Raw genomic sequence first — 14799 nt, forward strand, 5'->3', positions numbered from 1 at the left:
ACATTTTTGTACAAAAATGTATGCTGAATTAAATTTAAAGAAAACCAGAGACAAAAACAAAGAAAGAAAAGGATCTCTTGGACCTTTTTGCCTGGGCTGACTTCAAACTGTTTTCCTCAGATATCAATTTGTTTTAAAGGTTTGAGCCACCAGTCCGTGGGTATGTTTTTTTGTTTTTGTTTTTTGTTTTGATTTTTACAATAAGTAACTTTTAAAAGTTTGATGTGGGGCCGAGAGTTTGGCCTAGTGCTTGCCTAGCATGCACAAAGACCCGGGTTCCATTCCTCAGTACCACGTACATAGAAAAAAGCCAGAAATGGTGCTGTGGCTCAAGTGGTAGAGCTCTAGCCTTGAGAAAGTCCAAGGACAGTGCTCAGGCCCTGAGTTCAAGCCTAACACTGGCAAAAAAAAGTAAAAAAGAAAAAGTTTGATGTAAGACATATATTTAATCAGATTTAAACATTATGTAATATATACATGTGTCAAACATCACATTGTCCCATTAATACTAAAATTGTGTTTATATGAACCAGTGAAAAGAATAAATAAAACTTTAAGAAACACATACAAAAGTAAAAAGAAGGAAAGGGAAAGGAGGGGTAAGAATGAGAACAAAATGAAAAACGTGTGTACATAAGAGTATACTTAAAAGCCAGACTCAAAGGAACATAAGCTCAATGGTTTCCCTCATTTGTCATAATCAATAGAAACCTTGGGCTCTCCTAGCAGAGATTTACAATAGAACAAAACCTAGATACATAAGGCCATATAGTATGACACTAAATGAAAGGACCTCCAGGATATAGAAACAAACATCATATAATGAGTGATTGTTGTCCTTAATATCCTTATCTCTCATCTCATTTGCTGTCCCTTGGTTATCTCATATTGTTATAGTATTTCACCTTGTTATCTGATATATTGTATATATGCATATTTGGTTATTTGAAATTGGATAGGGAAGGGGGGGAAACAAGATGAGGGGTGGGGTGGTGGGAGGGAAGTGGGGACCAAGACATGAGAAAGGGTATCAATGTATGTGAAGTAATGCACCTTCTATCTGGTGAATATAATGCAACCCTTCTATTAATTACAATAAAAATATATGAAAAAGAGTACAATTGAGCAGGAAAATACAGAATACATACAGAAGTGCAAAGGACTTGAAAGACATACCTGAAAGCAGAGATATTCCCCACTGTCAGAAAGAGACAGTAAAAAGAGCATTAAGTTAGGAGCCAACACCTGGTTTCAGCCAGTTACTACAACTGCCCTGAGTACATTTCCTTGTACTGACTAGGTCTTTTCTCTTCTGCTATTTTATTAGGGAGACAGAATGGTTGCATTGAAAAGAAAACAAAATTAGACAAGTCAGAGATGTGGCTCTTTTATTGTTTCTGCTGCTGCTTTTCTTGTCGTTGTTTGGTTCCAATTTACTGTATTGCAGGGTAGAAGTAGTAAAATTTTAAAAAATGGGCTGGACTTCAGAGGCTTAAAACTATAATCCTAACTATTCAGTAGGATGAGATTAGAGAAGCAGAGTTCAAAACCAGCCCTAGGCACAGAGGTCCACAGACTCTCACTCCGCTAGCTAGAATGGAAGAGAGAAGAGTGGAAGGCCACAATCAGAGTCTTCAGTGCACCTATGTGAAAATGCTGCTTGAAAAATATCGGGTATGGGTGTGGTTGAAAGATGGGGAGAATGAAGGGAAATGGTGACACTGATCAAGAAGCATTGTACTCATAAACCTCTCACAGACAATAAAACCATAAGTTAAAACAGCTAAATTTGGAGATGTGGCTCAAGTGGTAGATTACAAGACAAGAATGAAAACAAAAAAAAAGAATGAAAAGAAAAGTCAATGAGGACACAAGGCCCCAACTTCAAGATGCACTAGCATGCACACATACATATGTGCATAGACACACACAGACTACACTTATGTATATAGATAGATAGATAGGTAGATAGATAGATAGATATAGATATAAACATAAATTGTGACCTAATGTCCAACTATATCAGTGGTCTTGAAATCTAAAAATAGACTTCAATACAGGGCCAAAATAATTGGAAACACAGAGCTAATTTACAAGAAGGAAGGATAGAAAGAAAATGGTTGAGGGAAGAGAAAGAGATGAAATGAAAACTTAATAGAATTTGGATCTGCGACATAGAGAATTAGCATTTGTAATAGAAATGAGAAAGCCAAGGAGATAATTTGGCTGTACATGTGGAAAGGGAGTGAAATGAGATTTTTTTAGCTTTCCATTAGGTAAAACTTTTAGTGTATTTGATGTTTGTATTAAAATAAATATATTTAGGGTTTCACTGACCTACATAAAAATTGTCCCTGCAAGCACATGACTTAGTCTCAGAGATTCACAAAGTAGTAAAATCAACCCTAAATAAAACAATTATAAAAATGAATGCAGGCATTTCATTTAAGAGCTAATTTTTCTGGATAATTTGGTGGCCAGAGAGGTTCTTTGAAGTATCACATTCAATATGAATCTTAATTTCTGAAGGAAACTGTAAAGGCAGTAAATCAAATGAGACTTTCTTCATAATAAATCCAGACATGGTTATCTTGGGATGTTGGAAGAGAGACTCTGCACATCATAGGTCTGTTGAAAGACTTGGAAGGCAAGGGGAGCTCCAGTTTTCCTGTTAGCACATTCTCATCGGCCTGAATGACAAGGAAATGAGCCCATAACTGTCTGAACGCATAAATCCTAACAGAATTGTGCTCTTATGTATCATGTGATGTAACTCTTCTTTCAATGAATTAAAAATATTGGAATAATAGCTCAATTCCAAATACTACCAAAAATAAATAAAACACTACAGTAATATATAGCATGTGGGACTGCTATTCATGGATAGCAAAGTCCTTGAGACTCTTATCTCTAGTTAATCAGGAAATACCTGGAAGTGGAGTTAGGGCTCAAGTGGTAGAGTGCCAGCTTTAAGTAAAAAAGCTAAGGAACAGTTCCCAGGCCCATATGCCAAGCCTCAATATGGTATGCACACACACACACCAATACCCAAATGCTTTTGTTTGAGTAAGTGCCAATATTTTATTAGCATATTTTAATAACATAGGGTGAAAAAAATTCTAGTCATGTTATTTTATTCAAAGTAATTAATACACTCACATAAAATTGTGTTGCTACAGGAACTTAAATTAGTATATATTTGTAAGTAGTAGTAAAACTCAAATATTTGAATTTTATAGCAAATTGAGTTGAGATTGTTTTGTTTGAGATATTAACAAGACTATCACTTTCCTGTAATCTTGATGGATAAAACAGTGTAAGAAGACTTGTTACAGGAAGTTATGGATATATATGGAACTACATTTTGATGTCAATTTATAAAGGTGGATTTGCTAGTTTTGTTTTTCTTTATTTTGTTCTTTTGGATTCATCTACTTTTTGTCAGTACTGCAATATAAAATTAGGGCCACATGCTTGCCAGGCAAATACTGTACCACTTAAACCACACACCCTACCCCTTTTACTTTTGCTTTAATATTTAAATAGGTCTTGATTCTGCCTGGTCTGGCTTTGGACCACAATCTTCCTCCTTATGCCTCCCATGTATCTGGGAATATAGGTTTGTACCACCACTCCTAGCTTTGTTTGTTGAGATGGATGGATTATCTTTAAGCTTTGCCTGGCCTTAAACCACAATTTTCATGATTTCCACCTCCTGAGTAGCTGGGTTTGTAGATATGAGCCACTGTGCCTAGCTGATTGGCTCATTTCATAGCAGAGACCAGGAAAAAAATAACAATTCTTTTCTTTTAAACATAAGAGAGTTAGCAAATTCATCAGATACAGTATAATGGAGAATAAATCATGCTATCCTCATTGAATCTCCTGAACAACAAAATGATAGTGATTTACTTAATAAGAAAATATTCTAAAATTTTGATAGTTAAAATGAAATAGTAATTATTTCTAAAGACATAAATGAAGTTATTCATAATTATTCACTGTTGATGGATACTGAACTATTTATGAAAACAGTTCTAGGATTAAATTAATCTTTTCTCCAGACTATATATTTTCTTCTCACTTTGTGAAAAATTTGAACACTTTAATAACCTAAATACAAACAAATAAGAGAAATAAGTCAGTTTTTACACAACAGATGTTTAAATATGATTTATTTTGTATTAAAATGACTATGAATCAATTTTTATTTTTTTACTTCTAATAAATTATTAGGTAGCAAAACACACTAGTCTATATTTTAAACCTTAGTGTGACATTTGTGGAATACATCCATTCATAATTTGGTATAATATTTCTTGTATTTGATTCTTAAGAAATTCACCAAAAGCAATTGCCTATAGAGTACATGTAAAATCTATATATAATGCCTCTGTCAGCAGAGACCTAGTAGAAGAAGGTTCATAATAAATATTCACATCTGCTGCTTTGGACACTCTAATCCATCCTAAAGATCTTTGCTGTTCTAGATGAAGAAACACAGTAGTTATAAAGGTTTTCAAACAGACCATATGTATCATGATTATCTTTACTCTTAAAACTTCTCTGTTTTAGGAATTCCTTTTGTGTAATTGTTGACTTGGGGTGTAATTTGTGATCAAATGTTTCAGTATGCTTTCATGGTGACACCATCCTCAAATTCTTATGAAATGGATAAATTGTCTATTAAGCATGTCGAGAAGGCATCCTGCTAACAGTGTCATGTTTGATGCAGAAACAAAATGGCTGGTGCCCAGGATGTGTGGGCTTGAAGGGCTTGTGTTTAAATATTATCTCCTACTTTATCTTTATCATCTTTGTCATCTTCATCTTTCTTATCATAATAAAAATGCTAAGCCACTTTTGTCTTCACCACACAGCACTGTTTCCTTGTTACTGAATTGTTTTACAAATTGCACAGGATGTCCATGTCATGCTTCAAATATGGTCTTCAGCATGCAGAAAGAGTGTGATAAACTTTAAACACTATTGTTGCCATGATGACACACTATCTAAAGGTGTTCACATAAGTAATGTCTAATAATAATGTTGTAGTAATTTAAGAACTAAGTGCATATAAACAATAGTCTATTGGCTCTGCCTCCAAGGTCCTGGATAGTTTGCTGCTAGATTTTTTCAATAAAATTACTCAATTAAAATGGAATTGTTTTAATTTAGTGATTGTATTCACTTAAATTATGTTATAAACCAGGAGGATGGCTCAGCCCTTTAATATTATCTACTAAAGAGGCTGAGATCTGAGGATCAAAATTCAAAGCCAGCCTGGGCACAAAAAGAACTGAGATTCTTATTTCCATCTAACCTCTAGAAAACAGGAAGTGGGGCAGTAGCCTTGAGCTGAAGAGCTCAGGCACAGCACCCAGGCTGATTTCAAGCCCCATGAACCCCTGCCCCTCCCCCACAAAAATGTTATAAAGATTACTAGAATAGCTTCTCTTAGCCCTAGTTTAAAAGTACTTTGAATTTTGTTATGAAAAAGCCAATCATTTTGAAATTTATTTGAATTTCACTTTTTAAGACTTATTTAAATTCATTTTTACTTCATCTCCAAAGAAAATGTGTTGATTTGTGCGTATTATAAACTTTGAGCGCATAAATGCATGTTGTTACTGTTTTAGGCAATGACTTAGCATAATTAGGATAAGGAGAATACAAAATTTTAAATTTAAATTTTAGAAGACATATTCATAGACTAAAAGTGTATTTCCCATAGGTAAAATGAAAAAACTATTCCTTTTTATACTTTACAATATATGCATATGAAGAAGTTTGGCTGGCTTAATTTTAATGCCACCCCAAAATGATATATTGGTCACAGATATTAAAAGAATGGTGGACCTTTGAGGACTTCTGCACAAATAGCAGGCAAAACATTAGCCTTTATTTTCCTAGTCTACAATTTTATATTCTAATCATTGATATTTCTTAATTACACTCAAATTATAAATAGTTCATATTTAATGAAAACAGATCTTGAATCACAACTGAAATAAAACAGAATGTTGTACTGCTTATGAAGTATGACTGTTTAAAATCTGTTCACCTCCCTGTGCTTCTCCACATCCATCTCATTCTCTTCATCTCTCCTTCTCTCCCCCTCCCATTCTCTCTCCCTATTTCTCTCTCTCCCTCTATCTTCCCTTCTCTCCTCTTCTTCCCCTCTCCCCCTCTCTCCTTCCCTCCTCCCTCTCTCCCTGTCTCTCACTTTCAGGTAGAGTTTTGGCTCAGGCAAGCAGCAATGGAATCATCCATTTGTTGGATCTTACATCTGGGCACATCCACAAGCTGATGGGCCACGAGAGCGAGGCACAGACGGTGGTGTTTTCTCACGATGGGAAATCTCTGTATTCGGGAGGTTCTGATGGCACCCTCCGGTCCTGGTGTTGAAGGCCAGCACTCGGTCCCACTCCCAGGGCATTCCCTTGAAGGCTCGAACATGCCTGGAGTAGTCCCAAGTGGGTAAATAACTGGTTAAAACAGCCAGTAGGTAACATTTAAAATTTGTTTAGAACATGCTTTGGTTATTCATTTTAGTATTCATAATGTTACCAATAAAGATAGTAATAATAACTTTTGTTCTTTTATTTGTCTTGTCTTTTCTTTGAAAAAAAATGTTTGTTTGGGTTCTTTTTGTTGTCTCCTGTGTCATCCTGATAAGAATTTAGAGACAGAACATTCCTTGCTTGGGGTTTGGAAGAAACAGCTTTACAATGACGCCTAATGACAGACTAGATGAATTACAGGAGATTGATTTTTAATGTTGGAGAACAAAATGCAGGAAAACACAGCTCCTTTTTTTTTTTTCCTTTTTAAAAATCAAATCCAAGCTGCAAGAACACCCAAAGTTAAATGATGTAGTACAGAAGAAAGTCTTTCTGCAACGAAAGGGTCAAAGAGAAGGAGCAAGGGTTGGGCTCACAGATTCTTTGACAGTGATTATGCTTATCTATTAATAACAATCAAGGTCTGCAGATGGCTTAAATCTAAATGCAAGTCTCTTCCAGAACTTTCATCTCTGCAGCCCATCCAAGAATGCATTAGGTATACTGACAATTTAAAAAAAATGTCTTGTAATTTCAATGCAAATCAAGGTCTCACGTAGAAGGCTTTTCCCCTTTCCTAATGCATGCGTCCGCTGCATAAAGCGCGACTGCTTAGAAAAACACTCCAGCCTGGGCTAAAGCAGCAGCTCTGGGATTCCTTCCGACCAGCCTGGACTCAGAAGCCAGTTGTTGGCGCTGTCCGTGGTGCTGAGGAATTCCCGGCTGCCGGCAGAATGAGAAGCACACATCAGCAGTCTGAAAACTGCTCTCCGTGATGCGGCAGCCCGGCTAAAGTTGTTCCTCTCCTTTGGCGCCCACAGTTAGTTTTCCTTTATTATAAATATATTCTTTCTTGCTTGCTTTTTTTTTCCTTTTCCTGGTGTGTAACAAGGGATCCCAGCAACACATCTTGTGGAGATGCTCACGATATTGCCGGCAGAGCTGGCTTTAAGCTACAGTATGCTGTTCCTGTCTGTGATCCTCAGAGCCTAGCCAAATCACCTCGACTGCCGTAGCAAACCTTCTGTAAGTGAACCCATGTGTGGAGGAGGCGCAGTCAGCAAGGAAATTTCATAGAAGGATCTAAAAGGGGGGGAAAAAAGGCTAAAATTAAGTTCAACATGATTCTGCTATTGGTTTCTGGATTTCTACGGGACCAGCCTTGCTCTTTGCTTTGAATTCTGAAGACAAGTCCACAGCATTTTTTTTTGTTCTTATGTGTATATTTGCTGTGCTGCTCTCTGGAAGGGTAGGAGGCTGCATCTGGACTGTGTTCTGACATGGGAGGTAGAGAGAATGGATTGCCTTTAATTCATGCCTGAAACATGTATTCTTGGGATGACTAAAGAGGAACTGCTTTCTTAAGAACATACCTGACCTTTTAGTTCAGGTTGGTCTGTGACCACCCCCCCCCACCCACCTCCACCATTCACCTCCAGAGTGAATAGGTAAGTGTTTCTTATGACATGAGTTATGCTTGCTTTCTCAAAGAAACAGATGTAGTCTTTTAAAAATCATTTGTAGCAATATAGGTTGGGGAGGGAAAGTTTATCTGGAAAGTGACCCTCAGCATATTCATTATGTGCTATCTTATTTTTTTTAAAAAAAATCTGATAACTGTGTTTTAGATATCTCTGAGGTTTCATTTCTAAAATTGTATTTTAAATTGTATTCGAGCAGTTCAGCTATCAAGAAGGCTTTTAAAAATAGCCTAAGAACTTTATTACATTAAGAAAAAAAACCTGGGTTGGTCCATGCAGATTTTAAAATAGATTTCATATGTAAAGCAATGTTTCATGTTTATAAAAAGTAGATATTCCACCCTTCTGTTGACCTTTAAGTTTATATTCATAATAATCTGACCCATGTATGCCTACCTGTGGCTTACAAAGACATCGTTTTCTCCCTGTATCTTTTTGAAGCAGAATCATGTGTATTTTATATTGCTTGGCCGCATGTATTGATAGATGATGCTACAATATTATGAGTCACAGTTGCTCCCTTCTCTTCCAGGATAAACTTTCAAAATATATGAGAGGTGTACAAATGCATGCTTTGATTAGCTAAATATATGTATGCTTTTCCCATAAGCTTCTCATATGTTTGTGGCTCCTTTAGTAGTCTAGAAAAAAATGCTTTGTCAAGGAGAGCTTCCAGCTCTCAATCAGAATTATATGTTTGCATTTTCTTGTACTGTCATGACTCATTATTCTTATTTTAAGAGAAATTTATCTCATTTGTCATTACCCACCCCAAAAGAATTTTAATATTAGAGAATATTGGAGTTCTGATACCAGCTTTTTATGAAAAGAACACATAAATATGCTACCTTCCATTTTACCATTACTAGAATTTGCCTATCTGACTGAAAATGTCTCACAGTTTATGAAGTTTCTTAATGTCACCTTCATATTTAATGTTGTCTTCTGTGTGTGCTTGGCTGAAAAAGATGTGGTTTGTCTTGTTTCTGAAAATAAACCAATGAGTGACATTTATATATCTTACAATGTCCTATATACCATCTTAGTGGTATTGGCAGGAAGCCAATATCAGAAAAATATTTTAACTAGACAAACATTTCACAACATTTTTTCTCATGCATTACTCCCTAAAGTTACAGTCCCTCAAGAACTTCAGTTTGAGTTGGTTACTGTTAATATGTAAATAAGGACCCTAGTGCCAAGACTTTCATGCCAAACAGAAATAACAGGTGAGGCTTATGAGAGTTAATTTCATCCTTTTAGCAAAATATATTCTCTGTGCATTATAATGTGTTCATTATTATTTAATGAAACTCCTCCAAATTATTTTATATTAGTAATATCTTTGTGCCAATTGCCTAAATGCATATAGTTTGGCACCTCAGAAGAGTTATGTTTTCAAAAATATAAATGGTGTTTCTGTCATATAGAAACAATGATCTCATTGTTTACATGACACAATGCTAGATTTCCTGGCTGCGCAAAATTTCCTGGATTGATTTTTCCTGCCCTCTAGGAGCTTACCTCGTGAGTAAAACGGACATGTGGACAGAAATGCAAATAAAATTGTCTTTCAAAAGTCTTTTGCACTCTTTTATATGATTTGTTTTAAAGTCTTTCTTTAATTCATCATAGAACAGTTAAGATTTTTTTTTAATCCCCATTTGACTGAAACAAGTAACTTATTGAGATTAGTGCCTTTCTTCATGTATGGGCATAAATAACTTGGAGGCATTTATAGTTTCTCCATCTTAAATAAAGCACCTAATGATTGGTTTGTGCCTTTTATTTTAGAATTTGACTTTTTACCCTAATCTCTTGAGTTTGAACACAGATGTTTATAGCATATTCCTATATAACCACTGGACCAGTCCAGTTTAATGAGGCTAAGAACCTCAAAGTTCTCTGGAACTGTTTGCCAGTAGCTATTATAAAAATCCTTTGAAGCTCAGCTAAACTTCTTACTATCTAAAGAAAGCCAGACTTTTTTAAAAAATCTAAAGGTAAATTCAAAATAAGTAACTCTGCTAGGGACAACATTCACAATTCACAATAAATATAAACCGTTGCATGAATTCCGTCTATTTGAGGACCTAGTGTCCTCTGAATTGAACCCAAGCAAACATGGGCTTAAATGAATCTATATTTCTCTTTCTCTATATATGTCAAATTATTTTTAAATATTTATTTTCAGCCTACCCCTCTTGTATTCCCATGGAAGGAGCTGAGTATATGTAATATTAGGAGTACATCCAGAAGTCATTGAGGAGGGGGATGGCTCTTCATATTCATGAAGCTTGCATACTTCTATTGGTCATCCCTGCATTGGTCACCTCTGCGGCCATCAGTCATGAAGACTATCCTGCTGACGAAGGTGACCAGATCTCCAGTAATGACAATCTGATCTTTGATGACTATCGAGGGAAAGGGTGTGTGGATGACAGCGGCTTTGTATACAAGTTGGGAGAACGGTTTTTCCCAGGGCATTCCAACTGTCCATGTGTCTGTGCTCTAGATGGACCTGTTTGCGACCAGCCAGAATGCCCTAAAATTCACCCAAAGTGTACCAAAGTGGAACACAATGGATGCTGTCCAGAGTGCAAAGAAGTAAAGAACTTTTGCGAATACCACGGAAAAAATTACAAAATCCTGGAGGAATTTAAGGTATGAATTACCCTCTGTACTTACTGAATTCTAAATTTTCACATCACCTCTTAATAGATTGCTGCATTTATAATATTGGATATACATATATGTATAGTCTTTGTCACAGGCTTAATGTTTTCTGAGGGAAGGATTGTAAGTATATGTTTTCAATTAGTCTTCAAGTTTTATTAGTTTTCTGAGGCTTATCACATGGTAGTGAAAGGTCTGCAAGGTCATACTTCTGACCTGTGATCTTCATAGTCAGAAGATGCCCTGGGTGTTGTTGTAGAGCAGAGTCTCTCCATGATCAGACAGTTTACAGGGCTTTGTGGAGAACTTCCTCTTTTAATAGTGTGTAAAAATAATTTTTGATATCTGCAGGGTGTTTACTGGCTTTTCTTTAATGCTGTTTTCTTGTGTTTGAATAACTTGTAGTTCATTTTGACCTCTGCCTGGATTCTCCTTTCTCCAATAACTTAATAACTACTTTTAATTGACTTGTCAAATATGAGTCCTAAAGGCATGAATTAATAATACATCAGGACAGCCACTCGAACTGGGCCACATGAGGAATTCCAGATAAGTCTCACCTAAAGAATTAAATATATTTCTCTTTGATTTTAACTGTTTTTCTTGAGTGGGGGAGGGGTTAACTGGGAATTGAATGCAGGGCATTATACTGGCTAAGCAAGAACTTTGCCACTGAGCTACTTCCCCATGCACACATCCCTCCTTAAGTGTGAAGTTTGTTCCCTGAGATGAATGATATATTTATTTCCTGATACAAAAGGATCTCATTTCGCCTACCCAACTTCTGTGAGAAGACTATCAGAAAAACTAAATGAATGAAAATAAGGATAATTTCCAATGAATTGTCTGTTTAAAAAAAGGATGTTCAGTTCCTAGCTTTAATTCAACTTCTTTCTCCACAAAAGACAGACAATACTAGAATTCAATAGATAAAAATAAAACTTAATTAATAAAGACTATTATCTGAATATTATATTGATTCTACTTGAGGTCATCAGTTCCAATGAGTTCTAATTTACCTAGGAATACCTAAGCATTTTAACAATATTCCCTTCAATATAAGGGAAATTTTACTCATAATTATTGCATCAACATTCTTAGTTGTATTATTCTAGAATTTTCTTTCACACAACTTAAAAAAATTTTGTTAGCTCACGCCTGTAAATCCTAGCTGCTCAGGAGGCTAAGATCTGAGGATCGCAGTTCAAAGCCAGTCCAGGTACTACAAAGCCTGTGAGACTCTTATCTCCAATTAATCACCAGAAAACCAGAAGTGACACTGTGGCTCAAGGGTTAGGGTGGTAGACTTGAGCTAAAGAGCTTAGGGACAATGGTCAGGCCCAGAGTTCAAGTTCCATGATCACCACCAACAACAAAAAATAGTTAGACAACATTGAGAAATAAAATCTAGCAGGCCTAATGAAATAATTTATTATTGACAATAGTGAAGAGAGCACCATTATACATTTATTAATGTATTTAATTATCTCCAAAATATTTCATATATATGGAAATTAAATGTATTTCAAGTTCTGGAAAATACTAGACTTGTAGAAACATGCCTAGAATTCATGTGACTCCTTTCTACTATGTACATGTATATATATAGAGAGAGACATATTTACAATATGCATATGGATTGCACTTATATACAGTAGAATATAGTAGGGTTATTATAGGAGCAGCACCTAGTCTAAGCACAGAAATTATATTATATAAAGTTTGTAAAATTTGTAGTTTGCAAATCAAGATATAATGAAGAAGGAAAAATATTGTCTGATTATAAAACTTTTAATAAACCCATCACTAAATATGCTACAGTTCATTAAGTACATTTATTCAGCTTTTTTCAATATAATGGTAGTATAACACAGGTATTGTATCAAATAGCACAAATATGTAAACAAAAACTTGATAATTCCTGAATTTCTTCTACATCCTTAGTATAATCTACCTTCTATAGCACACACATATATAATACATATATGTAGTATGTATTTCTACTTCCTCATATATATGCATTAATCTATACATATACATTGACAATATCACTTTTCCAATAGATATAAAATGCTTTAGCAATAATCTAGGATAAGATTATAAAAATAAGAAACTAAGACTAATATGGTTTAATTAATTTGTTCAAAACTATCAAATTATTTATTTCTAAATGTTCCATTACTATTAAATCTACCCTATATCTAAGAATACCTTGACTTTTAAGTCAGACACACCTAGATTCAAATATCAAGTTTGTCCGTAGATATAAAATTTTGTGTCATAATGGTTAATGATTAAGAAATATGATGGTGATAACTGGTTCCCTTGGGTAAATATCTAATGAAATATAATTTACATGAAATTTCCAGGATTGTAATAACCAGAATATTTCTGGTATTGAGTAAATTTTTCTCCTGTGAATTCTAATGCCTGGGATTATTGCTATACTCTAATTTTTATAGAGCTTTTCATATACAAATACACAGAGAGAGATATATACATGTACAGATACATATATTTTATTGTTATTGTTAGTCATCAGTACCTGGGTATTATCCCTGAGCTCTTTTGCTCAGGTCTAGGACTCTACCACTTTGAGACACAGCTCCACTTTTAGTTTTCTGATGATTAACTAAAGATATGGGTCTCCCTGACTTTCCTACCTGACCTGGCTTTGAACCACAATCTTCAGATCTCAGCCTCCTGAATATATACCTCCTGAGTATCTACAGGAGTGAGCCACCGAGGCCAGCATTTTGTCTATATTTTATATTGTGAGCTCAATTTTAAAAGCTTTCAAGGAAACTTTAATATCTTTTAAAACATTTTACTTGTCTATTTTTTCTGTCTAATTCTAAATAAATATTACCCATAATCTGTCTTCTTAGCTCTTTTCCAACTCAGCTTGAAATGAACATATAACCAATTTTAAGTGATAAATAGACCTCCCATACTACAATCATAATCATAATATATTATTAAGGAGGTTTAGAAATGAAATATCTTTTTCATAAAATATACTCATCCAGTACGTATTTGTTAAACCATCAGTAAACAAGCTACTGTAGATGCACTGACCCTTCCTGTTTAGAAGGAAGATACAATTAATGGGGAGAAGGAAAAGGCAGTGGAAGGTTTAGCTTTATCCTTATATGATTTCCATGAGACTTGGCCACAATATTCAAGATGGCCAAGAGTTGAGCCTATTTTCCAAGACGAAATTGAAATGGGCCTGGGGAGATTAAAAGCCCAAAGAGGAAGTCTCTAGAGCACAATCTCTAAGAGGCTAAATCTGACTAAAATGCCACCCCGTTGAGAGTGAGGAATATTTGTATATATTTTAGTGTAGAGTGGATGGGAAAGATAAGATTTCTGAACCAGAATATTTAATATTTGGTTCAATATTTTTACTTCTGTAAAATGATAGGAACAAAATGGTGATTGTCATCCAGAAAGACGTCATTAGGATTTTTAGACAAAATTATTGTGTATCCAATCATAAATTAAATAAAGTAACAGAGTATTGATAGTATAGAAACAGAAGATACTGTGGTACAAACATAGTTAGCCAACAATTTCTTCTACCAGAGTGGACCTTTAGTGGTTAGAGGCAACCATTTTTAATTGCATTTGTTGTTGTTGTTGTTGTTGTTGTTGCTGCTGCTGCTGTTGCTGCTGCTGCTGCTGCTGCTGCTTTGGTTTGTCTATTGTGTTTTTGTTTCTCTTCTATTCCATCACCCTCAGTATCATAGGCCCCATATAACAGAATGATAAAGTCTACATTTCTAATCTGCTTCTCTTTCCCCACCCCTTCCTAGACCAAGCTGGCACTGCATACTGTCTTCATCCCAGTATGCAATTATGATCCAGTGTATAAGTTGTGACATCCCATGCCACATAGTTGCAAACATATGTCACACTTCAACTTTTTCTGATCAACAAATTCAAATGTAAATTGATCCACATGTTTCCTGACAGAAAAAATAATGTTTTTGTAGTGGTTGTGGGGACATTTTCTACCTACTGATACAAGCTTTGATAACAGATTCCTCTCTACTCTTCCAGGGATTAAATTCTCC

The 14799-nt window shown here is 35.1% G+C and overlaps 2 protein-coding genes across 4 annotated transcripts in view; both read left to right on the forward strand.

The window, feature by feature from the left end:
- The window catches only part of Spag16 (sperm associated antigen 16), a 732786-nt gene extending 726191 nt beyond the window's left edge, over nucleotides 1–6595 (forward strand). For all 3 annotated transcript variants that reach the window (XM_090354758.1, XM_090354756.1, XM_090354757.1), the window contains one exon: nucleotides 6233–6595. In XM_090354758.1, the coding sequence (XP_090210884.1) occupies nucleotides 6233–6408 (176 nt within the window). In that variant the 3' untranslated portion in view covers nucleotides 6409–6595. The remainder of the gene's footprint in view (nucleotides 1–6232) is intronic.
- A 3649-nt stretch (nucleotides 6596–10244) lies between these two features.
- The window catches only part of Vwc2l (von Willebrand factor C domain containing 2 like), a 44264-nt gene continuing 39709 nt past the window's right edge, over nucleotides 10245–14799 (forward strand). Inside the window, exon 1 of the mRNA XM_090355217.1 lies at nucleotides 10245–10708. Coding sequence (XP_090211343.1) covers nucleotides 10319–10708 — 390 coding nt within the window. The 5' untranslated portion in view covers nucleotides 10245–10318. The remainder of the gene's footprint in view (nucleotides 10709–14799) is intronic.

Source organism: Megascapheus bottae, chromosome 21 (assembly GCF_031878675.1).
Source record: "Megascapheus bottae isolate mThoBot1 chromosome 21, mThoBot2.hap1, whole genome shotgun sequence".
NCBI classification, from domain to species: Eukaryota; Metazoa; Chordata; class Mammalia; order Rodentia; family Geomyidae; genus Megascapheus; species Megascapheus bottae.